The sequence below is a fragment of the Balaenoptera physalus genome (assembly GCF_965194825.1).
Source record: "Balaenoptera physalus genome assembly, chromosome: 3".
Classification (NCBI taxonomy): Eukaryota; Metazoa; Chordata; class Mammalia; order Artiodactyla; family Balaenopteridae; genus Balaenoptera; species Balaenoptera physalus.
This window is the reverse complement of record NC_138890.1, coordinates 7,727,238-7,754,793: the sequence shown is the minus strand read 5'-3', so window position 1 is coordinate 7,754,793 and position 27,556 is coordinate 7,727,238. Positions and strand designations below refer to the sequence as shown.

The 27,556-nt window shown below is 47.3% G+C and overlaps 1 protein-coding gene across 3 annotated transcripts in view; it reads right to left on the bottom strand.

Moving 5' to 3' along the window:
- LOC309657454 (GTPase HRas-like) overlaps positions 1-27,556 on the bottom strand; it is a 57,710-nt gene that overhangs the window by 28,576 nt on the left and 1,578 nt on the right. Inside the window, exons 2-6 of one of the 3 annotated variants that reach the window (XM_082454964.1) lie at positions 26,930-27,120; positions 26,665-26,824; positions 25,914-26,128; positions 8,367-8,430; positions 6,020-6,105 (exon numbers count right to left, since the gene is read on the bottom strand). In XM_082454964.1, the coding sequence (XP_082311090.1) occupies positions 8,397-8,430; positions 25,914-26,128; positions 26,665-26,824; positions 26,930-27,120 (600 nt within the window). In that variant the 3' untranslated portion in view covers positions 6,020-6,105; positions 8,367-8,396. Of the gene's footprint in view, positions 1-6,009; positions 6,106-8,366; positions 8,431-25,913; positions 26,129-26,664; positions 26,825-26,929; positions 27,121-27,556 lie in introns of those variants that run through there. The other 2 variants (XM_082454962.1, XM_082454963.1) reach the window with 2 other exon arrangements.

Genomic DNA, 27,556 nt, shown 5'->3' with positions numbered 1-27,556 from the left:
AAGGTTTTTCAACAGAAATGTTAAAACAAATTTGCAATGCTTAATTATTCTATATGTGTCTAAAAATTCAATAAACTACAATTTATGAGCCATTAAAAAAAAAAAAAACACCTGCAAATCTGAAGAAGGCAAAGCTGGCGTGCAAATACGTAGCACAAAGGGCTTCATCCAGGTCATCTCCAAAGTCCCTTTCAAGCAAAATTCTCTGCCCAGAGGTTGCAGACCAGGGACTTCCCTGGCGGTCCAGTGGTTAAGACTCTGCACTTGCACTGCCGGGGGCACAGGTTCGATCCCTGGTCTGGGAACTAAGATCCCGAATACCACTCAGTGCTGCCAAACAAACAGAGGTTGCAGACACAAATATCAAAGGACAAACGGGAATGACCATGAGCTGAGAGCAAGCATCTGCACTGCAGGAGCCCATTCTCTTAAACCTTCCTTCATCAAACAGGGAGCTGGGTTCCGGAGGGTCCTTGCTTGCGGCTTGAGCTGCCAGGCCAGGTCCCGCACAGAATCGCCAGCTCCAGGCCATACAGAAGCTCATCGTTACCTTTAGCCTTGGCTGTACTCCTTTTGGGCAGCTCTGAGATCACTCCGTTTTCAACAATTTCATATCCCTGATATTTTAAAAAATTGTAATACATATAATATAAAATTTACCATCTTAACTATTTTTAAGTGTACAGTTCAGTCTTGTTAAGTATTTTCACAATGTTGTGCAACCAACCTCCAGAACATTTTTGTTTTGCAAAAGTGTAACTCTCTCCACATTGAACACTCACTCCCCATCCCCCTCCCCCAGCCCCTGGCACCCACTCTCCTACTTTCTCTCTCTGTGGATCTGACTCCTCTAGGGACCTCATATAAGTGGAATGATACACTATTTGTCTTTTTGCATCTGGCTTATTTCACTGAGCATGATGTCCTCAAGGTTCATCCATGTTGTAGCAGGTGTCTGAATTTCTTTCCTTTTTGAGGCCGAATAATATTCCATTGTATGAAAATAAACTCAAAGTGGATTAAAGAATTAAATGTAAGACTGGATACTATAAAACTCCTAGATGAAAACACAGGCAGAACACTCTTTGACATAAATCACAGCAATATCTTTTTGGATCTGTCTCCTAGAGTAATGGAAATAAAAACAAAAAAAAATAAATGGGACCTAATTAAACTTAAAAGCTTTTGCACAGCAAAGGAAACCATAAACAAAGCAAAAAGACAGCCTACAGAATGGGAGAAAATATTTGCATTTCCAAAATATACAAACAGCTCATACAGCTCAAAATCAAAAAACCCAATCAAAAAATGGGTAGAAGATCTAAATAGATATTTCTCCAAAGACATACAGATGGCCAACCGGCACATGAAAAAGCACTCAACATCGCTAATTATGAGAGAAATGCAAATCAAAACTACAAAGAGGTATCACATCACTCTGGTCAGAATGACCATCATTAAAAAGTCTACAGATAATAAATGCTGGAAAGGGTGTGGAGAAAAAGCAACCCTCCTACACTGTTGGTGGGAATGTAAACTGGTATGGCCACTATGGAGAACGGTATGGAGGATCCTTAAAAAAACTAAAAATAAGCCTACCATATGACCCAGCAATCCCACTCCTGGGCATATATCTGGAGGAAACCATAATTCGAAAAGATACATGCACCCCAATGTTCACTGCAGCACTATTCACATTAGCCAAGACATGGAAGCAACCTAAATGTCCATCAACAGAGGAATGGATAAATAAGATGTGGTACATATATACAATGGAATATTACTCAGCCATAAAAAGGAACAAAATAATGCCATTTGCAGCAACATCGATGGACCTAGAGATTCTCATACTGAGTGAAGTAAGTCAGACAGAGAAAGACAAATATCATATGACATTGCTTATATGTGGAATCTAAAAAAAAGGCTACAAGTGAACTTATCTACAAAATCGAAATAGAGTTACAGATGTAGAAAATAAACTTATGGTTACTGGGGGGAAAGGGGAGGGGAGGGATAAATCAGAAGACTGGGATTGACACGTACACACTACTACATGTAATAGTAAGGACCTGTACTGTATAGCACAGGGAACGCTACTCGATACTCTGTAATGGCCTATATGGGAAAAGAATCTAAAAAAAAAGTGGATATATGTATTTGTATAACAGATTTAGTTTGCTGTACACCCGAAACTAACACAACATTGTGAATCAATTATACCCCAATAAAATTTTTTAAAAAAGATACATGCACCCCAATGTTCATAACAGCACTATTCACAATAGCCAAGACATGGAAGCAACCTAAATGTACATAGACAGATGAATGAATAAAGAAGCTGTGGTATATATGTACAATGGAATATTACTCAGCCATAAAAAAGAATGAAATAATGCCATTTGCAGCAACATGGATGGACCTAGAGATTATCATACTAAATGAAGTAAGCCTGACAGAGAAAGACAAATATCATATGATATCACTTATATGTGGAATCTTAACAAAAGAAAGAAAAAGAAAAAGATACAAACGAACTTATTTACTAAACAGAAATAGACCCACAGACACAGAAAACAAACTAATGGTTACCAAAGGGGAAAGGGGAGGGAGGGATAAATCAGGAGTTTGGGACTGACATATACACACTACTATATATAAAATAGATAACCAACAAGGACCTATAGTATAGCACAGAAAACTATACTTAATATTTTGTAATAACCTATAAGGGAAAAGAATCTGAAAAAGAATATATATATATATAACTGAATCACTGAGCTGTACACCTGAAACTAACATGACATTGTAAATAAACTATACTTCAATAAAAATATATATATATATTCCACTGTACGGATGGACCACCTTTTGTTTATCCAGTCATCTGTTTGATGGACACTAGGCTTGCTTCCACCTTTTGGCCACTGTGAATGTGGGTGTGCACATATCTGTTCAAGACCCTGCTTTCAATTATTTTGGTTCTATACCCAGAAGTGGAATTGCTGAATCACATAGTAATTCTATTTTTACTTTTTTGAGGAGCCACCATACTATTTTCCATTGTGGCTGCACTACTTTCCATGCCCACCTACAGTCCACAAGTGTTTCAGTTTCTCCACATCCTCACCAAAGCTTGTTATTTTCTTTGTTGTTGTTTTCTTATACTAGCCATCCTGATAGGTGTGAGGTGACATCTCACCGTGGTCATCCTCCTGATATTTCAAAAGTGTTTTAACTCCATTTGTTCATTTAAATAGGTTTTATTACTTTTTAAGAACAGATTAGGGTTTATAGCAAAATTGAGCAGAAAGTTCCCTTATGTCCCCTGCTCTGTCCCCCCAATCACACACACACACGAGCTCAGAGCCCCCCACTCCCAACTATCCCATGAACATCCTGCACCACAGCAGTGTGTTGGTCACAACCCATGAATCTACATGGACACATCACGATCACCCAGAGTCCAGAGTTTACCGTACGGTTAACTCCTGGTGTTGTACATTGATGGATTCTGACAAATGTACCTCACCATGAGAGTATTGTTGGAGAGGAAGAAATTTTTCTCTACCTTTCTAGGTTCCTCTGGCTGCTCTGAGAATTAAATTGACACGAGACAGATGAACAGGAGGAAATCAAACTAAGTTTAATAATACGTATGCATGTGAGAGACCCAGGAAAACTGACTCAGTCACCAAAAGTGTCTTAACTCTGTAGCAGCTTTTATAAAACCCCCAAAAAGTAAGCCTTATAGGATTATTTCAACACCCAAATGGCTGTTTACAGAAGAAGTGGGGAGACTTTTCAGAGGACTGCTCCCTCATCAAGGCCACAGGCAGAAACCCAGCTGGGAGAAATCAGAACTGCAGATGTTACATGCACCTAAACCAAGAATAGTGGGGTCCCTGCAGGGGTGATGAGAACCTCCCAAAGGCAGTTGTCCCCAAGTGGAGTCAAACCCAACCTTCGGAGCACTCTGCCTACACTGAAATCAGTCCATGCTGGACTCAAACAGTGAAAAACTCTAAAAATTCTAGCATGAATAACATCCAGAAGAGCTGGGTTCTCAGAGCAACCCTCCTTGTTGGATTTTTTTTTTTTAAATTCAAAGGACTATGAGAATTTCAAATAAATATTTTTCATTTAATTATTTGCCATAAAGGGTTACAGCCACCTATGAAACTTGAGGACACAGTCCACCCAAGACCGCCCTCCTTTCTGATATCAATTGCAAGGTCAGGGGGCCTCGAGACCACCGTCAGGTTTGGTAATTTGCTGGAAAGGCTCACAGAACTGACCTGAAGCTGTTATGCTCACAGTTACGGTTTATCACAGGGAAAGGATATAGATCGAAATCAGCCAAGGGAAGGAGGTGCATGGGGCAGAGTCCAGGAGAAGCACCAGGTGCACAGCCCCTAGTACCCTCTCCCCATGGAGGCATCATTTCCTCTCCCATCATCGATGTGTGATGATGTACACAGAGTATGGCCAACCATGGATGCTCACCTGGGCCTCAGGTTCAGAGTTTTTACTGAGGCTCCATTACGTGGCCGTGATTGATTGATTGTTTGGTAGCCCACAAGGTTGATCTTAGTCTACAGGTCCGCTGATACCGTGTGACCCAAAGCCCCCACCTTAAATCACACTGTGGGTCTCTCTGGCCCCCAGCCTAAGTCATATCATAAGACTATCCATTGATTACATGAAATTTCTAAAAATCTTTAAAAAATAAATAAATAAATAAGACTATCCATTGGACCCAAGGCCCCCAGGGAAACAAAGACACTCCTATCAGGCCTGACATCTTAGCGATTATCTCCAGGAGCTTGAGACAAAGGCCAGACCTCTTTTGGGGCAAAGTTAAACTCTTTACTACACAGGTTTCCTCCAGAAAATGGTAAACTCCATGAGGGCAGGACTAAAACTATCTTTGCTGCCTTTCAGTGCCAGGGATTTTGTTGGATTCCAAGAGTGGAGACTATTTTAAAAATTAAAAAAAAAAAAAACAAAACGTTCTCTTTCAATATTGAGGCATTTGGGTTATTTATCGGTAAGGGTCAGGGTGTGAATGCAAGGTGATGGCATTAGGAGGTGGGGCCTTTGGGAGTGATTAGGTCAGGAGGGCGGAGCCCCCGTAATGGAAATAGTTCCCTTGTAAAAGAGACCCCGCAGAGCTTTCTCACCTTCTTTATGCTGTGTGTGGATTGGATGAGACATCCAATCCCGAAGAGAGCCCTCACGTTGTAAATGATGCTACTGTGAACACAGGTGTAGGGGAGACCCTGCTTTCAGTTCTTTTGGGAACATGTCCTGAAGTGGATCATATGGTAGTTCTGTTTTTAACAATTCGAGGGACTGCCATGCCGATTTCCATAGTGGTTGTCATCACATCTGTTTTTACTCTTATCTCCTAATTAGAGCAAGTGATACTAGCTGCCACATATGCTAATGACAGAAAATTTACTTTGCGAAAATTCAATACATGAAACAGTGAGCCCACTGAAATAAAACTAAAAATCTGCTCAAAAATCTAGGTGCAAAAGCATGTAGAGGGACTTCCCTGGTGGTCCAGTGGTTAAGAATCCGCCTTCCAATGCAGGGGACACAGGTTCGATCCCTGGTGGGGGAACTAAGATCCCACATGCCACGGGGCAGCTAAGCCCGCACACCCTAGAGCCCGTGCGCCACAACTAGAGAGCCTGCGCACCGCAACTACTAAGCCTGCACGCTCTGGAGCCTGCGCGCCACAACTAGAGAGAAGCCCGCTCACCGCAATGAGAAATCCCGCATGCCGCAAATAAGACCCGACGCAGCCAAATAAATATTTAAAAAAAAGAAAAAAAAAGCATATAGAGGCATACACCCAGCTGCTCTTTTCTTGAGGTTGATTTGTAGACCCACTATGAACTTTCGAGGTGGGCTTTTTTCTTTATCTTTCTTCTTTTGTGTTTACGCTTTAAAACAAATGGCACAAACATCTCTGCTTTATCAGGCAATTAATCTGGAACAAACCTTCAACAAAGGGTACATGGGAAGGTTTTTCTGGCATCCTCTCTGGCAATTTTGCATATTCCATCTTCACAGTGGTTCCAGGAGATATTCGTGGATCTGTTGGTAGAAACACAAACTAACACAGAATTTGTAGCAGTCGCATGTCCTTGGAGCTGCTGGCAAATTAATTTCTTCACACCCTTTTTGCCAGGATAATAGCTAGAATGATTGCAGCTAATAGCACCAGGCCCAGCTGTCTCCATGGTAATATTATACCCTATCAATGTCACTTGCATAACTCCAAGAACACGGTTCATAGGATCAGTCCCAGTCATCTCCATGGTAACATTGTACCCTATCAACATAACCTTCATCCCCCCAGGAACACAGCTGCCCAGGGACCAAGGCAGACCTGGGAGAGGAAGAGATACTGGTACATTTTAAATCTCCATTTAAACTATCTCCATCTCTGTAGGTCAAGTTTACAATGTTTTAAGAGCAGAAAGGGCTCATAATGGTCTCAACTGTTTTGCAAGGTGGCATTTCAAAGCAGAGTTACATGGAGTAATGGCCTGAAATCCTACAGGTGAAGGGATCTTCCAGTGACCACATGCTGAAGTGGAGCAGCCTCCAAGCTATGGTCTCAAGAATAGAGAAAAATAGGAATCTTGGTCTTTGAAAAAGATGTAGCATTATGATGGCAGGAAACCTAAATATAACCTATAGCCACTGGGACCTAATGCCTGGGATCCAGTAAGTGCCAATAATTGCTCAGTGAGTGGGTGGGATTTTCCATTTGCTGTCGTTGTGAGGTCATTGTAGAGAAAGCCTTCTCTGCAGAATGTAAGATGCAGGATGTAAATTCATTCAACTACAGATAATGACTGTCTTAGTCTGCTCAGCCTCCTAGAACAGAATACCATAGACTTAACAGTTATAAACAACAGAAATTTATTTCTCACAGTTCTGGAGGCTGAGAAGTCCAAGATCAAGGCTTCAGCAGATTTGATGGCTGGTGAGAACTCACTTCCTGATTTATAGAGGGACATCTCACTGTGTCCTCACATGGTAGAAAAAGGGGGCAAAAGAGCTCCCTGAGTTGCCTTTATAAGGTCACAAGTCCCATTACTGAGGACTCCAGCCTCATGACTTAATCACCTCCCAAACTCCCCACTTACTGTACCATCACACTGGGGGTTAGGGTTTGCACATATGAATTGGGAGGGAACAAGCATTCAGTCCATAACATTGACCGAGAGTGTGCACTACAGGCCAGGCACCAGAGAGGAAGTAGTGAACAAGGGAGACAGATCCCTGCTCCTTCAGACCTTCATCCAATGGGGGAAACGGACACAGAAAACATCACTGAATACTTGGGAGAGGGCTTCCCTGGTGGCGCAGTGGTTAAGAATCCACCTGCCAATGCAGGGGACATGGGTTCGAGCCCTGGCCCAGGAAGATCCCACATGCCGCGGAGCAACTAAGCCCATGCGCCACAACTACTGAGGCTGTGCTCTAGAGCCCGTGAACCACAACTACTGAGCCCGCGTGCCTAGAGCTCGTGCTCCACAACAAAGAAAAGCCACCGCAATGAGAAGCCTGTGCACTGCAACGAAGAGGACTCCCGGCTCGCCGCAACTAGAGAAAGCCCGCAAGCAGCAACGAAGACCCAATGCAACCAAAATAAATAAATAAATAAATTTACTTAAAAAAAAAATACTTGGGAGAAAGACAAGGTAGAATAAGAGTCTAGAGAGGGATCTCAGCAGGGTGGTCAGGAGAAATCTTTTTAATAAGGTGATGTGGATCAAAGCCAAGATGAAGGGATGGAGCCAGGCAGGCATGTGGGGGAAAAAAGCTTTAAGGCTGAAGAAACAGCAAGTGCAAAGACCCTGAGGTATAACCAAGCCTGGGAAGAGCTAGGAACAGTGTGAGCAAGGAGGGCAGAAGTAGAAGATGAACCAGGAGGGGTGTACAAGACACTGTGAAGACTTTCATGGTTAACAGATAACCTATGCTGTCCTCATAGTCACTGGAAACCATTTAGCAAGTGTTGAGGGCTGAAGAAAAGGCCATCTTGTTTCCTCCTCCAATGTGGTATGTGCTGAAAATTAATTACCTTAAATGCCTTCTGAACAAGATGGAGAGTTTTCTGGTTTTGTACTTTATATTTGGGGGGGCGTGGTTAGGCTAAAGCACATGGTCTCACTTAACGCACGTCATCTTACAGGGTCTCCTGTCCCCTGGCCCCTGTATCCTCTTAGGTAACTAACCAAGAAGTCCCAGGGTGATGTGCTCCACAGAGGTGAACTAATGTAGAGGTCATGGCCAGGGCAAGGAGGGGCAATGGTTAAGACCTCAGACTTCAACCAGCCTACCTGGGTCTGAATTCAGGTCCTGCCACTTGCCTATAAATTGGGAACAAGGGGACAGCAAGAGTACCTGTATGAACAAAAAGAAAATATCAATGAAGAGATATAAAACTTAAAAAAAGCCGAAAAAGAAATTCTAGTGCAGATTTGAGTCGGTAGAAAAAGAATCAGCATAAATGAAGATAGGACAATAGTAGTTACTGAGTCTGAGTAACAGAAAGATAAAAGAGTGTGATGAAAAGTGAATGGAATCTTTTATTTTTCTAATTTTATTTTATTCTTTTTTTTTTAATAAATTTATTTATTTATTTATTTTTGGCTGCATTGGGTCCTTGTTGCTGTGCACGGGCTTTCTCTAGTTGCGGCGAGCGGGGACTACTCTTCGTTGCAGTGCGCAGGCTTCTCATTGCGGTGGCTCCTCTTGTTGTGGAACACGGGCTCTAGGCACGTGAGCTTCAGTAGTTATGGCTCACGGGCTCTAGAGCGCAGGCTCAATAGTTGTAGCGCACAGGCTTAGTTGCTCCGCGGCATGTGGGATCTTCCCGGACCAGGGCTCGAACCCGTGTCCCCTGCGTTGGCAGGTGGATTCTTAACCACTGCGCCACCAGGGAAGTCCCTATTTTATTCTTTATACTTTGTTATTGTTCTCTCCTTTTGGCTTGTCCTCCCGTCCTTTTTTTTTTCTTTTTTCTGTTGTGGTTTTATTTTACCTTGTTGCAGTTTTTTCCATTTATAGTTTTATTTTTCCTAATATATTTTTTATCTTTCTAATTTTATTTTGTTTTTTATTCTTTGATATTGTACTGCTCCTTTTTTTCTTTCTTTCTTTCCCTTTTTTTTTTTTTTAACCACGCCACGAAGCTTGCCGGGTCTTGGTTCCCAGGCCGGATGTCGGGCCCAAGCTCCTGTGGTGGGAGCTCCAAGTCCAAACCACTGGACTAACAGAGAACCTCAGACCCCAGGGAATATTAATCAGAGTGAGGCCTCCCGGAGGTCCTCATCTCAGCACCAAGACCCAACTCTACCCAACTGCCTGCAAACTCCAGTGCTGGACATCTCAGGCCAAACAAGCAGTAAGAGAGGAATACAGCACCACCATTAAAAAAAAAAACAGTTCGAGCCCTGGTCAGGGAGGATCCCACATGCCGTGGAGCAACTAGGCCCGTGCTCCACAACTGCTGAGGGTGCGCCCTAGAGCCCACGAGCCACAACTAATGAAGCCTGCACGCGTAGAGCCCGTGCTCCGCAACGGGAGAGGCCACCTCAGTGAGAAGCCCGTGCACCACGGCAAAGAATGGCCCACCTTGCTGCAACTAGAGAGGGTCTGCGTGCAGTAACGGGGGCACAACTCAGCCAAAAATAAATAAAAGAAAATAAATAAATTTATTAAAAAAAAAAAGAGAAAGAAGAACAGAAAAACCCCAAAGTTAGGAGAAGGAAAGAAATCATAAAGATCAGGTCAGAAATAAATGAAAAAGAAATGAAAGAAACAATAGCAAAGATCAATAAAACTAGAAGCTGGTTCTTTGAGAAGATAAACAAAATTGATAAACCATTAGCCAGACTCATCAAGAAAAAAAGGGAGAAGACAAATCAACAGAATTAGAAATGAAAAAGGAGAAGTAACAACTGACACTGCAGAAATACACAGGATCATGAGAGATTACTACAAGCAACTATATGCCAATAAAATGGACAACCTGGAAGAAATGGACAAATTCTTAGAAAAGTACAACCTTCTGAGACTGAACCAGGAAGAAATAGAAAATATAAACAGACCAATCACAAGCACTGAAATTGAAACTGTGATTAAAAATCTTCCAACAAACAAAAGCCCAGGACCAGATGGCTTCAAAGGTGAATTCTATCAAACATTTAGAGAAGAGCTAACACCTAGCCTTCTCAAACTCTTCCAAAATATAGCAGTGGGAGGAACACTCCCAAACTCATTCTATGAGGCCACCATCACCCTGATACCAAAACCAGACAAAGATGTGACAACGAAAGAAAACTACAGGCCAATATCTCTGATGAACATAGATGCAAAAATTCTCAATAAAATACTAGCAAACAGAATCCAACAGCACATTAAAAGGATCATACACCATGATCAAGTGGGGTTTATCCCAAGAATGCAAGGATTCTTCAATATACGCAAATCAATCAGTGTGATACACCATATTAACAAATTGAAGGATAAAAACCATATGATAATCTAAATAGATGCAGAAAAAGCTTTTGACAAAATTCAACACCAATTTATGATAAAAACTCTCCAGAAAGTGGGCATAGAGGGAATCTACCTGAACATAATAAAGGCCATATATGACAAACGCACAGCCAACATTGTTCTCAATGCTGAAAAACTGAAACCATTTCCTCTAAGATCAGGAACAAGACAAGGTTGCCCACTCTCACCACTATTATTCAACATAGTTCTGGAAGTTTTAGCCACAGCAATCAGAGAAGAAGAAGAAATAAAAGGAATCCAAGTTGCTCCGTGGCATGTGGGATCTTCCCGGACCAGGGCTCAAACTCGTGTCCCCTGCGTTGGCAGGCAGATTCTTAACCACTGCACCACCAGGGAAGCCCTATTGAAGTATAGTTGATGTACAATATTATATAAGTTACAGGTGTACTATATAGTGAGTCACAATTTTTAAAGGTTATACTCCGTTTATAGTTATTATAAAATATTGGCTATATTCCCCATATTGTACAATATATCCTTGTAGCTTATTTTATACATAATAGTTTGTACCTCTTACTCCCCTACCCCTATGTTGCCCCTCCCCCCTTCCCTCTCCCCACTGGTAACCACTAGTTTGTTCTCTATAGGTGAGATGTTGTATGAGGGTCTGAGGAACCCAGGTACCACTGGAGTAGAAAGGAACTAGATTTTGTTTAAGTCCTCTTTGGGGTCAATTTATCTTTGTCCAGGTTGCTCCAGATTCACCAGAATGAACTGATATCATTTTCCTTAAAAAGGGATGAAGGCGAGAGAGTAGGAAATAAGGAATGAAAAAAGAGTTTAAAAGTTCCAGCTTCAGGAATTCCCTGGTGGTCCAGTGGTTAGGACTCCCCGCTTCCACTGCAGGGCGCACAGGTTCCATCCCTGGTCGAGGAACTAAGATCCCTAATTCCTCGAGACACTGATAAATAAATAAATAAATAAATAATAAAAGTTCCAGCTTCACTCAAGTTTTCATGGGAACACTCACATGGCTTTAAATGCATAATCGTCCCTCAATACGGTTCAGTGTGTAATAAGTTATCATGAATTAATAATTAAAAACCTATTTGTAGGCATAAGATTCCTTATTCTGAGCCCTTAATAATACATTCTGAAAAATTCGATCAGTATTTCTGGAACAGGCACTATCTTCCCTAAAGAGCCATAACTGAGAACACAGGGTGAAGACAAGGCACGCATCACCTGCCCTGAATCCACGCAGGGAGCCCTGCACACACCCGGGAAGGCAGCTCTGTCTGCAGCCGGCAACAGCAGCTTAACGTAATCAATAGATAGAAGAAGGGGGGTGTCCCTCGGACCAAAGGTTCCAAGCCATCACCCCTTCTGCTGGGCCCCTTATTTCTCATCCAACCAGATGCAAGCATCCTTGGGCAAGGGGTCGCTGGCATTGCAATCATGGGAAATCAGGCTCGGGGCTGCTTTTCCTCCCCCCTCCCCCTCCCCCAACAGCTAAGTTCATCTCTACAGATGGCAGATCCAGCTGACTCTTCAGTTAACTTCTTTGGGGGAGGGATTCTGGACAAGCCCCCATAAATGCTCAACAAAGTACCACCCCTTCCCCCCCCCCCACCCTGCGTCATGCGTCTAGTCATGAAACCCTGGTTTTTAATCCGAAGAAAACAAGTCCTACTTAATTTTTCCCACAAGTGGTTTCCAGATAAACCCTAGTTCAAGGCAAAGACCCGATCAACCCTAGCGCAGGGAACAGTGGGGTTAGGACAGGGGGGAAATGGCTAGTACCGTCCTGGTGAAAGAGAAGGGGGAATCTGGCGCCCTCTGGTGGTCACCACGCGCCACAACTCGTCCTGCTGTGCCGCTCCGTGGCGTCTGCCATAACCTGCCCAGTCAGCTCTGAGGATCTTTCAATAGGTCAGCGGATACACACACGATGGTACATCCAGACAATGGCATATATTCAATGATAAAAATAAATGAGCCATGGTGGAGGGATGGATTGGGAGTTTGGGATAAGCAGATGCAAACCATTATGTAAAGAATGGATAAACAACAAGGTCCTACTGTGTAGCACAGGGAACTATATTCAATATCCTGTGATATATCTGTTTGTAGGTTCATCAATTGTAACAAATGTTCCTAACTAAAGCAAAATGTTAATAATAGGGGAAACTACTGGGTGGGGGAACAGGGGCTGGCAGGGAGTCCGTGGAGACTTTCATTACTGTATGCTTAGTTTTTCTGTAAACCTAAAACTGAAGCCTATTAATTTTTTTAAAAACAGCTTTATTGAGGTATAGTTGACATACAGTAAACTGTGTATACTTAAGGTGCACAATTTGATTCACTGTGTCGTGTGTATATACCCATGAAGCACCTGTGAACCACACTCCCCTCTCCCTCCAGACAACCACTGATGTGCTTTCTGTCACTAAAGACGGCTGCGTTTTCTAGACTTTTAAATAGCTGGGAATCATCCACTATGTACCATTTTCTTCTGGCTTCTTTCACTCCACCACGTTATTCACAGACAGGTGGCAGCTCGGATCAGGAGTTGGTTTCTTTTCACTGCCACGTGGTATGCCACTGTGGGGACATCCTCCCCTGTGTTCATGCATTCCCTGCGAGGGGCACTCAGGTGGTGTCTGCCTGCCCTGGTCCGCTTGGACTCTCAGCTCCACCTCCTCAGCTCCCTGGGCTCTCAGGAAGAGAGCGGTGCATAGGCTCAGTAGTTGTGATGCACGGGCTTAGTTGCTCCAAAGCATGTGGTCCCCAGCACCACAGCCTGGAACTTTCTCAAGCAGCACACTTGTGCGGTCATGTGGGTCTCAGGAGCCACTGTCCCTCCAAGACATGTCCAGTGTCTTGAAAACCTTCTTTCATACATCTTGCCCAATTTGGGAGTTGTGTCAGATGGGAGAGGAAATCTGGTCCCTGTCACTCCCTTGGCTGGAGGAGAAGCTTCATCCCTCAGCTCTGGACCCTTCTCCTCGCCTTCCACCTTCCATCCTGTCCACTGTACCTCTGTGTCCCCAGCCCCCTCCCTTGTTACCAAAGCATCCTCTAGTCTACTGCCAGCTCTTTAAATATTTATTTAACTTACACAGAATTACATATTTAATGTAAAATACTTAGGAGATATGGGTAAGCAACAAGGATATTGGTAAGCAACAAGGATATTGGTAAGCAACAAGGAAAAAAATCCTAATTCATTCTCCCACCACAGGCAAAGGACCGCCATTAGCTGACATTTTGGTTCCCATCCCCCCAGATGTGCTGTCCTTTCTGTGACGGTGTCTGACTGCCCTGATACTCTGCAGGGCAAGTGTCAGATCATCCTGGTGTCCCCAGGATCTAAGATACAGTCTGGTCTGACCTGGCACAGGTGGATGGTGACTGACTCAATCCCCTGCTCTCCTTTTCACACGCTTTATTTATTTATTTATTTATTTTTGGCTGTGTTGGGTCTTCATTGCTGTGCGCGAGCTTTCCCTAGTTGTGGCAAGCGGGGGCTACTCTTCATTGCGGTGTGTGGGCTTCTCATTGCGGTGGCTTCTCTTGTTGCAGAGTATGGGCTCTAGGTACGTGTGCTTCAGTAGTTGCAGTGCATAGGCTCAGTAGTTGTGACACACGGGCTTAGTTGCTCTGAAGCATGTGGGATCTTCCCAGACCAGGCCGTGTCCCCTGCATTGGCAGGCAGATTCTGTTTTTTTGTGTTTTTTTTTTGGCCCCGCTGCATGGCACGTGGGGATCTTAGTTCCCTGACCAGGGATCAAACCCGTGCCCCCCGCAGTGGAAGCGTGGAGTCTCAACAACTGGACCGCCAGGGAAGTCCCGGAAGGCGGATTCTTAACCACTGCGCCACCAGGGAAGTCCCTCACACACTTTAAATACAAGGGAGAGGGACTTCCCTGGCGGTCCAGTGGTTAAGACCCTGGGCTTCAACTGTAGGGAGTGCAGGTGCAATCCATGATCGGGGAACTAAGATCGCATAAGCCGCACGGGGCCAAAATACACACATACATACATACATGCAAGGCAGAATCATGTCATTGCCTCCCTTCTGTGACTTGTAGAATTCAATCAGTATAGTATCTTGGAGAATTTAGTGAGGGAGAAACCCAAGGCATCCTTAGCTGAACGGCAGAGGAGTGTTGGATTTTTCACTTAGGATGAGCCTGGGTCGTAGGGCAGGGGGATTAAAAGGTCAGTATGTGTTTAAATTACACCAGTGTTTGCAGCAAGATGGGTGGAACTAGAGATTATCATACTAAGTGAAGTAAGTCAGAAAGAGATAGACAAATACCATATGATATCATTTATATGTGGAATCTAAAATATGACACAAATGAACCTATCTACGAAACAGAAACAGACTCACAGATGTAGAGAACAGACTGGTGGTTGCCAAGGGGGAGGGGGCTGGGGGAGGGATGGATTGGGAGTTTGGGATTAGCAGATGCAAACTGTTATATATAGAATGGATAAACAACAAGGTCCTACTGTATAGCACGGGGAACTATATTCAATACCCTGTGATAAACCATAATGGACATATATATAAACTGAATCATTTTGCTGTACAGCATAAATTAACACAACATTGCAAATCAACTACACTTCAATAAAAAAATTAAAAATTAAAAAAAAATTACACCAATTGGGTCATTTGTAGAGACGTGGATGGATCTAGAGACTGTCATACAGAGTGAAGTAAGTCAGAAAGAGAAAAACAAATATCATATACTAACACATATATGTGGAACCTAGAAAAATGGTACAGATGAACTGGTTTGCAGGGCAGAAATAGAGACACAGATGTAGAGAACAAACATATGGACACCAAGGGGGGAAAGTGGCAGGGTGGGGGAGGGATGAATTGGGAGATTGGGATTGACATGTATACACTAATATGTATAAAATGGATAACTAATAAGAACCTGCTGTATAAAAAAATAAATAAAATAAAATTCAAAAAAAAAATTACACCAGTGTTTAACGCAGTGTGGAAAGATGTCCCTAAATTGCTGCATGATGTTTCAGGACCTGAGGGGTAGAAAAACCCAGTACAGTTCCCGCTTGGTATCCAGGGGGACTGGTTCCAGGACAACCCCCCTGCCCACGACCTGGGGATACCAGAATCCATAGATGCTCAGGACCCTGATATAAAATGGCATAGTGTTTGCATATAACCTACACACATCCTGCCATAAACTTTATTTTTTTATTTTTATTTTTTTAATAAATTTTTTTATTTTTGGCTGCATTGGATCTTTTTTGCTGAGTGCAGGCTTTCTCTAGTTGCGGCAAGTGGGGGCTACTCTTTGTTGCGGTGTGCAGGCTTCTCACTGAGGTGGCTTCTCTTGTTGTGGAGCACGGGCTCTAGGCGTGCGGGCTTCAGTAGTTGTGGCTCGTGGGCTCTAGAGCGCAGGCTCAGTAGTTGTGGCGCACGGGCTTAGGTGCTCCGCAGCATGTGGGATCTTCCCGGACAAGGGCTTGAACCCATGTCCCCTGCACTGGCAGGCGGATTCTTAACCACTGCGCCACCAGGGAAGCCCTCTCCCATATACTTTAAATCATCTCTAGATTACTTACAACAGCTAATACAGTAGGAGTACTATGTAAATAGTTGTAAATGCAATGTAAATATGTAAATTCAAGTTTTGCTTTTTGGAACTCTCTGGAATTTTTTTTCTCCTGAGTATTTTCCATCCATGGTTGGTTGCAAGGCAGGAGATAGATGGGTCCCAGGCTGGGCAGGTGGAGTTTGTCCCCTGTGGACAGACACTCCAAAATAGCAGGAGGGAGGAGAAGCTAAGCCCTGCCCAGGTTAAGAGACCACATATTTCTCATTCTCGAGGTCAAGAATACCTTCCTGACTACACATGCACAGAAACGCTCCTTGAAGGTCAAAAAGGGAGGGAGTGCCAACGATATAGTAGGTGATGTCAACCTACCCATAGGCCACTTAGCCAGAATCCATCTTGCCTAAGAGATGTGCGCCCACACATGGGAGGACCCTGAGATAAACCAAATTTGGACTCAGAACCAGGCAAAGCAAGATGACTGGCCAAAGGAGACCCGGAAGAAATGCCCCATATGAGTGATACAAACTACCACTAGGGCGCGACTCTTTCTCTGAGCCCGCCCATGTGTCTATCCACACATACCCTTTTTCCTCCTAATAAACACTTTGCTTGCTTCACTACTTTCTGTCTCTACGTGGAAATTCATTTCTACACAGCTGACGGGCCAGGGCCTTGCCACCAGCCACTGGTCTAGTGGCTAGGATTCAGCGCTCTCACTGCTGTAGCCTGACTTCAATCTCTGGCCTGGAACCGAAATCCTGCTTCAAGCCTCTGCAGGCTGAGGCCACCCGAGATCAGTGGGATCCCAGCATGTGGAACCCGTGGATACCCAAGGCTGACTCTAGCGCCAAGCCCCTCAACCTGCCATCCCTGTGGCTCTCTAGTTCTGGCCAGAATCTTCGCTCTCACCCCTCCTGAGTCTTAAACACCTTGTAGGTGAAGCCTTCCCGAGGGGAGAGGGCTGTTATCACTTTGCCTTCAGACAAGAAGTCCTTGAAATCTGGCAATAATGCATCAAATGTCTTAAAAGCATGCAGAGCCATAAGACATAAATCCCTCAAGTCATGTGTCATTTACAACCCCATCTATCTTTTTTCCCTGTTTAATTTTGGTTTTTTTTTTTGGCTGTGCCATGCGGCTTGTGGGATCTTAGTTCCCCAATCAGGGATAGAACCCCAGGCCCTTGGCAGTGAGAGCACGGAGTCCGAACCACTGGGCCGCCAGGGAATTCCCTCCCTGTTTTAAATTTCTGAGTTTCTTAAGCCTACACGCTTTTACTGGCTTCATGCTAAATAAAGGAATTTCATGTTTTGGCCTTAAAATACCATCTCCAAACTGCTAGTAACAGAACTGCTAGGAAGATAAGGAGACAATTGTCTCTCTCACTATCCCTTTTTTTCACAGCTGTAGAAAAGCAGGCTGCATCGGAAATATGAATTTGCAAATGTATCTTACAAAGGGAGGCCTGTAAGACACCCATACAACAAAGATTATTTCTCTGTCCCATGAAAGTATCTTTAATCACTTAACAAAAAAATCTAATTCAGACTATTTATCTTTTTAAGTTGTTGTCCTGGTCATATTAAAACCATCGGGTAGCTTCAGAAGTGTTTAAATACTCCTGAGTTTTCTTTGCTAAACCTTAAGATGATTCTCGATGTTTCCCTTTTCCCGTTTGGAAATGAAAGCAAACAGAACTGAAGACTCTGCTAGCTTTTTTTGTTTAAATCAATTTCCAAAGTCACCCCATTTAAACTAGCAATTCTAGGTGGACGGAGGGGGCGGGAATCAAAGATATATGTACAAGAATATTCATTATAACTTTCTCTAGAAAGAATTAGCCGATAACAGATTAAGTAAATTGTAATGTAAAACTCACTTCGTAATACAGGTATTTAATAGATCATCAAGACGGCATCTCAATTGTAAATCAACTATACTTCAATAAAATAAATTTAAAAAAAAAAAGACAGTATCAGGAACTCCCTGGCGGTCCAGTGGTTAGGACTCTGCACTTTCACTGCTGAGGGGGTGGGTTCAATCCCTGGTTGGGGAACTTGCATGCCGCACAGTGCGGCCAAAAAAAAAAAAAAAGACAGCATCTCAAAACTATGGAGAGGGCTTCCCTGGTGGCGCAGTGGTTAAGAATCTGCCTGCCAATGCAGGGGACACGGGCTCAAGCCCTAGTCCGGAAGATCCCACATGCCGCAGAGCAACTAAGCCCGTGCGCCACAACTACTGAAGCGTGCGTACCTAGAGCCCGTGCTCCACGACAAGAGAAGCCACCGCAATGAGAAGCCCGCGCACCACAACAAAGAGTAGCCCCCGCTGGTCACAACTGGAGAAAGCCTGCGTGCAGTAATGAAGACCCAATGCAGCCAAAAATAAATAAAAAAAAAAAAAAAAAAAAAAAAAAAACCTGTGGAGAAAGGACAGAGGGTTCAATAAATGGTGTTGGCATACGTGAAATAACAGAAAATATATTGGTCTCTGGCTCTGGATCCTGGCTCCGGACTCCTGAACCTGTTGTCATTTCCTGGGTGACAGGAGTGCCTTTTCTTCTCATGAGGCGACCCTGGGTGAGTCCCTGGATAGTTTCAGGATGGGGGCTGGGCGCCAGAAGGATCAAGCCATGGTGAGAAGCTTGGAACTTCGGCCCCACTCCCATCCTCTGGAGATTGAGCTAATGATCCCTCTTGCCTACGTGATGAAGCGCCATAAAAATCCCAAAGGTTTGGAGTTCAGGGAGCTTCTGGGTTGGTGAACACGTCCACGTGCCAGGAGGGTGGTGCACCCCAACTTCATGGGGACAGAAGCTCCTGCGCTCGGGACCCTTCCGGACCTCACCCTATGTATGTCTTCATCTGGCTGTTCATCTGTAACCTTTATTATATAATAAACTCGTAGGCATAAGTAAGTGTTTCCCTGAGTTCTGTGAACTGTTCTAGCAAATTATCAAACCTGAGGAGAGGTCGTGGAAACCCCTTCTTTAGCCAGGGAGTCAGAAGTACCAGGGGCAGCCTGGGACTTGCAGCTGGCTTCTGAAGTGGGGACAACCTTGTGGGACTGAGCCCTGAACCTGTGGGATCTGGGATGTGAATATTTTTTCCTAGTAAGTTTTTGACTTCGGCCACAAAGAAGTTTATTTTATGGAGTCGGATTTATCAGAGTTTCATCTTCTGGCTTTAGAGCCATACTTAGGAAGGCTTTTCCTAAGAAAAGCTTAGAAAGGGATAATCCCATGGTTTCCTCAAATAACTGTATGATTTCCTTTTTTCCTCTAAGTAGCTTGTGTGTGTGATAAAATACACATAAAACTTAACATCTTCACCATTTTTAAGCTGCCAGTTCAGTGGCATTAAGTACATGCACATTGTTGTGCAACCAACCCCACCATCCATCCTCAGGTCCCTTTTCACCTTGCAAAACGGCAACTCTGTCCCCATTAAACACTAATTCCTCATCCCCCTCCCCCATCCCCTGGAAACCTCTAATCTACATTCTGTCTCTATCACTCTGATTACGCTAGGCACCTCATATAAATGCAGTCATACCGTATTTTTCCTTTTGTGGCTAGTTTCTTTCACTCAGCATATCTTCAGGTTTCATCCATGGTGTAGCAGGTGTCAGAATGTCCTTCCTTTTTAAGGCTGAATAGTATTCCACTGTATGGATGGACCACCTACATCTGAGGATGGACACGAGGGTTGTTTTTACCTTTTGGCTATTGTGAATGGCGCTGCGATGGACATGCTTGGATGAGTATCTGTTGGATTCCCTGCTATCAGTTCTTTTGGATACACACCTAGGAGTGGAATTGCTGGCTCATACAGTAATTCTACACTTAGCTTTTTGAGGAATCACCAAAAACAGCAGCTGCATCATTTTACATTCCCACCAACAGCGCATTTTGTTGGGTTGCATTTTCTCCACACCCTTGCCAACACTTGTTATTTTTGAGGTTTTTTTTTTTTTTTTTTTAAATTGTAGCCACCCTAACAAGTGTGAATGCACACATCTTTTAACCCAGCAATTCTACTTTGGGGAATTTAAACTCTTCCAAAACTTGCTTTTGTTAGTTCATGACGTAACCTGGCCATCCTTCCATGTCGTGCATATAATTCTCACCCTCTTGTTGTTGACTGTGCTATTTCCTAAGAAGGATGGACCTGGGGTTAACTACTGTTTCCTCATGGACATTTATACTGATTTCAATTTTTAGACATTGCCACACTGCAACAAGTATACGCTTTATGGGACTACTCCAAGAAATACAGTCCTTAAAACCTACTTCCAAAAACCCAGCTTTCACTCCTTAATTTGCTAAGCACCCCTGAAAGACTGGAGTCTGTGGGCTGTTTGCTTTCAGACCGTGGTTACATGAGAGCTCCTGCACAGTCGGTAGGTCTCTGCAAACTCTTCCCCCAAATAATAGAGCTTTGGTGCCTGGACCCAAATTTCTGCTGAACATTTTGGCAAAGGGGATAGAGGTAGTTTCACGCTCATCTTTAATTCCAAACTGTGACTTCCCAGAGACCCTATGCCTGGGCGGTACTGAGCAGGCAGCAGGTGACCTCATCCGGTGAAAAATGAAAGACCAGCCAGCTACTCGGCTGCTGTTCCCTTGACCCACTCCCAGTTTCGTCTGATGTTCCACATTTCACCATGCAAAATTTAAGAGATGCAGAACTATGAAGACTCACACAACAGACATCCACATACCCACCCCCCAAGCTTTTCCAAGACAGCTCAAGTCTCCAGCCCGCCCCTCCCCAGAGGCCAGAGACAGTGGCTGTCTGTCATGAATCACACCAGTGTTTAGTATACCCTGACTCCCTGTATGTCACCACAGAGAATTGGGTTTTGCTGGCTTTTAGATTTTCTTTTTTTTTGCTCTTTTTTAAAAATTGAAGTATAGTTGATTTACAATGTTTCAGGTGTACATCAAAGTGATTCGGTTATATGCATATATCAATATCTTATTTTCCGGGGCGTGACTGTAGCCGGTATGGTGTCTTTGGTTTCCACGCCATTGATCCTTGTCAGCAGGGAGGCACCCGTTGACACATATATGGGTTTGCTGAGCCCTCTCTGTCCTTCTACACGTGTTTTTGTCGATACCCTGTAATTTTCTAAAGTCAACCATGTCCTATGCAAACAGGGAGTTTTATTTCTCCTCCCCTCTGGGGAGGAGGCTTAGACGCCGAGGGGTGGGACAGGATGGACGGGGGCCGTGACCTGTGGGGTCTCCAGGCCAGGGTGACTGCTGTGCTGGGGCCAGGGCTCAAGGGCAGGAGCAGGAGGCAGGAGAGGGCCGGCGGAGCAGGATCCGGGCCCTGGGGGTGCCGCCCCTCGTCCCTGCCCCTGGGGAGTGAGGACCTGGGCTGTCGCTGCCTGGCCCGTCCCTGTGGGTCGGAGACTGCGCAGGGGGAGGGCCGTGGGCGCAGAACCGGCCGAGGCCACAGTCATTTCCAATTCTGTCCTGTTTCCTGTCCTATGCGGCCCCACCTGACACCCTGACTGCGGGGCAGAAGCTGACAGCGAGCGGTGAGTTCACGTCCCGGGTCCCCAGCCACCTCGACCACTGGGACTGGTCAGGGGCGCCTGGCACGGAGGGTCTACCCAGTCCCACTGGCTTGGGCTCTGGCCCTTCCTGTCATGAGGACGGAAGGCAGGGGTGAGGGATGGGAAAGTCTGCTGATTCCTGCCCTTCTGGGCAGTCCTGGAGCCCGTGCCCCCGCCCCTCAGTCTGTACCCCCAGCTACTCCTAGACGGAGTTGGGGGGCAAATCTGGGAGCTCCCATCTGCTCCAGCCCCTCTGGGTGCAGAGGAAGAGCGGGACGCCTCCCACACAGGCACGCACAGGCCTCCTCGGGAGCCAGCGCTGGAGGGGGACACCTGTGCCAGGTGACGTGGTGGAACCAGGCCGACAGCACGGGGAGGCTGGTGTGGTGCCCACGCAGGGCCTTATTCACGTTGCTCTGCTTTAGTGGGGTCTTGGTTCTGAGAAGTTACAGAGACCCCCGAACGCCCTCCTTGCAGGAACTTGACCACGTGCCCAGCCCGCCGACCCCTCTCCACGGCCGGGGGGAAGTCAGAGACCACACGGGGTGCCGCGCCCTGAGGATGTGTGCGACCTGAGTCGATGACATGGAGGAGCCCCAGGAAGATGTCATGCCAGCTGTTTCGAGACTTAGAGGAGCTGATTCGAAAATTCACATGCAGAATAACTAAGCAAGAACAGCTGGGAAAACCTTGTAAAAGTGTGAATGAGGGACTAGGCACACCAGCTACAAGACATAGATAAAGGTTACACTAATGCTACCGTAATTACCCAAAGCCTTTCTAAGTCAGACAGAATCCTAGATTCCACTTTAAAAAGTGGCTGATTCAACCACATGAAAATCAAGTGTCGGCATGGGGGAAAAAATCCCTAATCAAACTCAAAGGAACCATGAAACTGGGGAAAAATATTTACAGTTCTAATGCCCTTAATGGGTGAGGACTTTCTACAAATCAATTTCTTACAAGGCAAAAATATGAGAAATGATAAGAAGGGATAGTTCACACAAAAAAGGAAGGAATGATAAAATATGCTTGTTCACCTCGCTCCTAAGAGATATGCACAATGACACCAAATCAATGTCACCATGCCCGTCTCACCTCAGCAGTGAGGTCACAGCTATGAGGGAAGGTCGAGGAATCTCAGAGGGTTCTGGTTGGGGGTCATCGGGTACCATGAACACACTGTTAAAGCTAAGAGCACAGAGGTGACAGACAGCATCCTCTACAGGTGGGAAGAGCATGAGCTTGGAGCCCTCCGTTGGCCCTTGTGCATTTGCCAGATCAGAAAAACATGAGTGCCCATCAGTAAGGAACTTTAATAAAATCATGATGGAAAGCAGCAACAAGTACAACCATATCTAAATGTAAAACTGTCATTCTGCAAAAGACACAGTTAAGAGAATGAAAAAGCTACAGAGTGGGAGAAAAGATTTGCCAATCGTATATCTCATGAAAGAGTCGCGCAGAATAAGAACCAAAGTGCTGGCGAGGACGTGGAGCGACAGGCACTCTCGTCCAGCACCGGTGGGGATGCATATGGCGCAGCCACCGTGGGAGACAGCTTGCCGGTTTCTTACAGAACCGCACACACCCTCACCACGTGCTCAGCAATCATGCTCCTTCGGATTTACCCAAAGGACTTGAAAACATACATCCACATAAAACCTGCATGCAATCTTCTCTGCTTTGCTCATGATCGTTAACAACTGGAAGCAACCAAGATGACCTTCAAAGAGGGAATGGAAAAACCGTGGAATTCCATGAAACGGACTACGATTCAGGGACACAAAGGAACCAGCTATGGATTCACTCAAAGCATGGGTGAGTCTTAGACTTGTTTTGCTAAGCGAAAGAATCCAGACCCATGTATGACTCCATTCACAGGATGTTCTGGAAAAGGCGCAGCCCCAGGAGGATAAGGAGCAGTGGCTGCCGGGGCTGCGAGGCTGGGGGCTGACGCTGGAGCGCGGATGCGGTGGCCCTACCCTTGTGTGAAACCCACGGGCCGTGCATCCCAGAGACTGAGCTGTTATGTGTGCAAACTGAAAAAATAAAGAAAATCAAAGCTCGTTCACACTGTACGCCTAGGATCTATGTGTTTCCTTGCATGTACGCTTTACCCCTGAAAAATGGTTCACACTGAGGTGTCCTGAAGAGTTCACTGCTTTTTTGCCTTATTTCTTAAACACACCTGTTTTGTCATGAGGGTTTGTCAGACAATATGAAAATAAGAGCATCAGCATGAAACAAGCACCCCTGTGTCCCCTTCCCCAGGCAGCAAGCCCTGTTCCACGTGCTGGCAGCCTACTCTGTGTATGACACCATGAGGATCCCCACGCCCAGGCCCTGCCCCTTCCGGGGGTTCTATACGATGGTCAGGATGCAGGAGCACAGGGTCACAGAGATGATGTAGGGGGCTCCCCAATCTTAGACTGAGACAGAAAGGCTGGGGTGCAGACTCCACTTTTCAGGACAGAAACAGCACCTAACTCCTGGGTTGATGAGACCCGCACTTGACGGGGCTGCCAGGTGCTCGCAGCAGCGGAAAGGTTTTGTAACAATCAGCTCGAGGCCTAACAAGCATTGCTGTTGTCATGAAATTTGAGTTTTGATCCTTTAGATGCCATATTATTAATCGGAATCTTAGCAGGGATGAACGTTCCCAGTAACCCAGACTCCTGTGGGGCCCCAAAGGAAGTAGCCCTCACCTCATCTGCTCTTTCCAGAACATTCCCTCGAGGAACATCAGCTCCACGTCTGGCCTGCCGGCCCGCAGCCCAGGACAGCCCTCAGGATTGGCTGTTGCCACGGCGATGGAATTCCCTCCCAAACCTCCCAGTGAACCATGAGGCCATAGGCAAGTGGCCCGCGGACATCAGCTTTCAGCCGGAATGCAGGGTCCCTTCCCCTGCGGCACTTGGCTGGGCCACCCCCAGGGCCACACTACAGGCCTGGCCCTGCAACCCCACTGAGGTCCCTGCACCAGCTCTGCCCAGCCTGACGAAGACAGCGCTGCCAGGCCCAGGACACTCCTCCTGCCCTGTGGCACCTGCAGCCAGTGACCAGCACGGCCACAATGGAGCCGGGGCAGCACCCCAAGAGCTGCCGCAAGGCCGTGCACGTGCCTACAACCCCCTGACATCTGTGTCCTCAGTGAAGCTGGACACACACAGGGACCTCCAGAAGACAAGGTGACTGTGAGCACAGTGACCCCGAGGCCCCGGGAATCCAGTGACACAACCTGCTGCTTCATGCTGGCCTTCCCAGAGGACGGTACCCCCCTTGCACGGCACGAGTCCCTGACCCAGAAGGGATTGGCCTGGCCTGAATTTGGGCCCCGGGAGGGCAGGCACGCCATGACCACCTCCCCACCCAGGATGATGACTAAAGGGGCCGCCCTGGCCAGTCCAGAATTCTGGCCCAAGGCCAGGCGAGCCCTCTCAGAGCCGCATGTGGCCAGCTGGGGCCTGGACGTGCCCCACAAGGCCACTTCGGTGACCTGAGGTGGCTCTGGGAGCAACAGGCCACCTCCACTGAGAGGGTGGCAGGGGCAGGTGGGCCGACCGCACCCCCATACACATAAGGAGGCAGGGCTGGCCACATGCCAGAGCCCCGCAGCCACCTGGTCCCCGCGAGGCAGAGCAGAGGGTGCTGCTGGGTGGGCTGGACCCAACAGCCTGCACCCTTGCCTTTACCAAAGTCAGTTACTGCCTTGCAGGGTCCCCAAAACTCAGGAGATACACCCCAGCCGGAGTCCAGATGAGCTCCCTGCCCCCCGAGCCCTTCTCTATGAAAGCCTCCCTCTCAGGGGAAGGGACAGCCTTTGTCTCAGTTTTCCCCTTTGCTAGTTGAAGGTGAATAAAGTTTCATGTGTTACATGCTAGACTGGCCCATTCTTGCAGCACCCAGGGGTCTCTGCAGGACGCCCCCGGGGCCCCCAGAGGCAGAGGGACCGCCAGCTGGATGAAGCTGAGGTTCCCGCATGCCTCCTGGGGGGCCACACACACAACAGCCTCCCGGGCTCAGCCAAACACCAGGGTCAAGACCATCAGATACTTTACAGTGACTCAGCATGAGGCCAGTGGGCCTGTATGGGGCTGGAGGAGAGTGATAGCTGGGGGGCCAGTGGCATCAGTTCACGACAGTCTGTGCAAAGCGTCCCGGCAGACCCATGGTCTATCTGTCACCTACCTGGGCTGGCTGGGCTCCGGCGGCGGCACTTCCTTCCTGCCCTGCATCTTCCCTGCTTGTGCCTCTTCCACGCCTGTCACCTGTGCCTCAGTCAGGAGAGCAGGCACCTGCAGCTCAGGCAGCCCAGGCCGCCCCTGTCGGGCGGGCGGGCTCAGCTTGCTCGCCTTGTGCTGCCGGCTCTTGAACTCCAGCTTGTAGAAGGCATCCTCCACGCCCTGGGAAGAGGGGGCCGGCTCGTTGGGGGGACCACTGTCTTGGCCTCAGCTGGAACCCCAGCCCCTTCCTCACCCCGCCCCGCAAACGGGGAGCTGGGCCCTGCCCATCTTGATCCCCAAGGCCACCCCGTTGGGAGGCTTGTCCTCAGCAACTCCCCCACGGCCTCCTGGGGGGTTGGGCCAATTGGGACCTACTTGCTGCTCTGGGGGTACAGGGGCCGGGGCCCCAGGGTCACCGCTCCAGCCTGGTCAGGGCAGCTCTCTCCAGGGACCTCCACATCCCCCGGGAGCTGTGTCGGCCCAGACCCGGATGCTGGCCTCCCTCGCTGCCCTGACGTCCGGGGAGACTTACAGCATGAGGGGCTGCTGGGCAACGGGGGTCTCAGAGGGTCCAAGAGGGTCCTGGAGCTGGAGCCAGAGCCAGAGCCAGAGCCAGAGCCAGAGCGGCTGCCCTGCGTCAAGGGAGAGGGGGCAGTAAGAGCTGCTCCTGGGCAGTGCCGGGCCCTGGCTGGCTGCAGGACAGGGGGTGGGCGCACCTGGCACTTCTTGGCCGAAGTCTCCATGTACAGGACGCCATAGCTGCGGGCCAGGTCCTGGGCCTGCCGACACTCCACGGAACACGTGGCCAGGTCACACTTGTTCCCCAACAGCACCCTGGGCATGTCGTCCAATTCCTTCACCCACTCGATCTGCTCCCTGAAAGGGGGAAGGCATGAGCCAGCCGGTGGGCTGCGGGCTCGGCTGCACCCGGGGCACACAGAGAGAGGATGGGAGGCCCCCGAGGGTTGCCGGGCAGCTCACCTGTACTGGCGGATGTCCTCAAAGGATCTGGTCCTTGAAAGACTTGGCGTCGTTGACGGCAAACAGAGGAAGCCCTCCCGGGTGCGCATGTGCTGGGCCCGCATGGCGCTGTACTCCTCCCGGCCCACCGTGTCCAGGATGCCTGGCAGGCACATCTCCCCATCGATGACCACTTGCTTCCGGTGGGAGTCCTGGGGAGGACACTGCTTAGAGACAGCCGGCCCTCCAGGGATGGACCCTCCCTCGCTCCTCTCGCGCCCCCCAGGACCAACGACAAGGAGACCCCTCCTGCAGTGCGGTGGAAGACAAGCCCGTGTCAGGAGCTGGGCTGTGGACAGGAGCCGGGCCGGCTCACCTCTACGGTGGGATGGTACTCATCCACAAAGTGGCTCTGGACGAGCTGGATGGTCAGGGCACTCTTCCCCACGCCTCTGGCACCCACCACCGTGAGCTTACACTCCGTCATCAGTCCTCAAGGGACCGCAGCACAAGGCACTGCAGTGGTCCCCTGTCCCACCAGCCAAGGAAGCCTCACTCAGCATGGCCAGACCAGCAGGGCACGCCCGCTGAGCTCCCTGGGCCAGCCTGCCCAGGCCCGGCCTGCCCTCTGTGCCCAGACACCCAGGT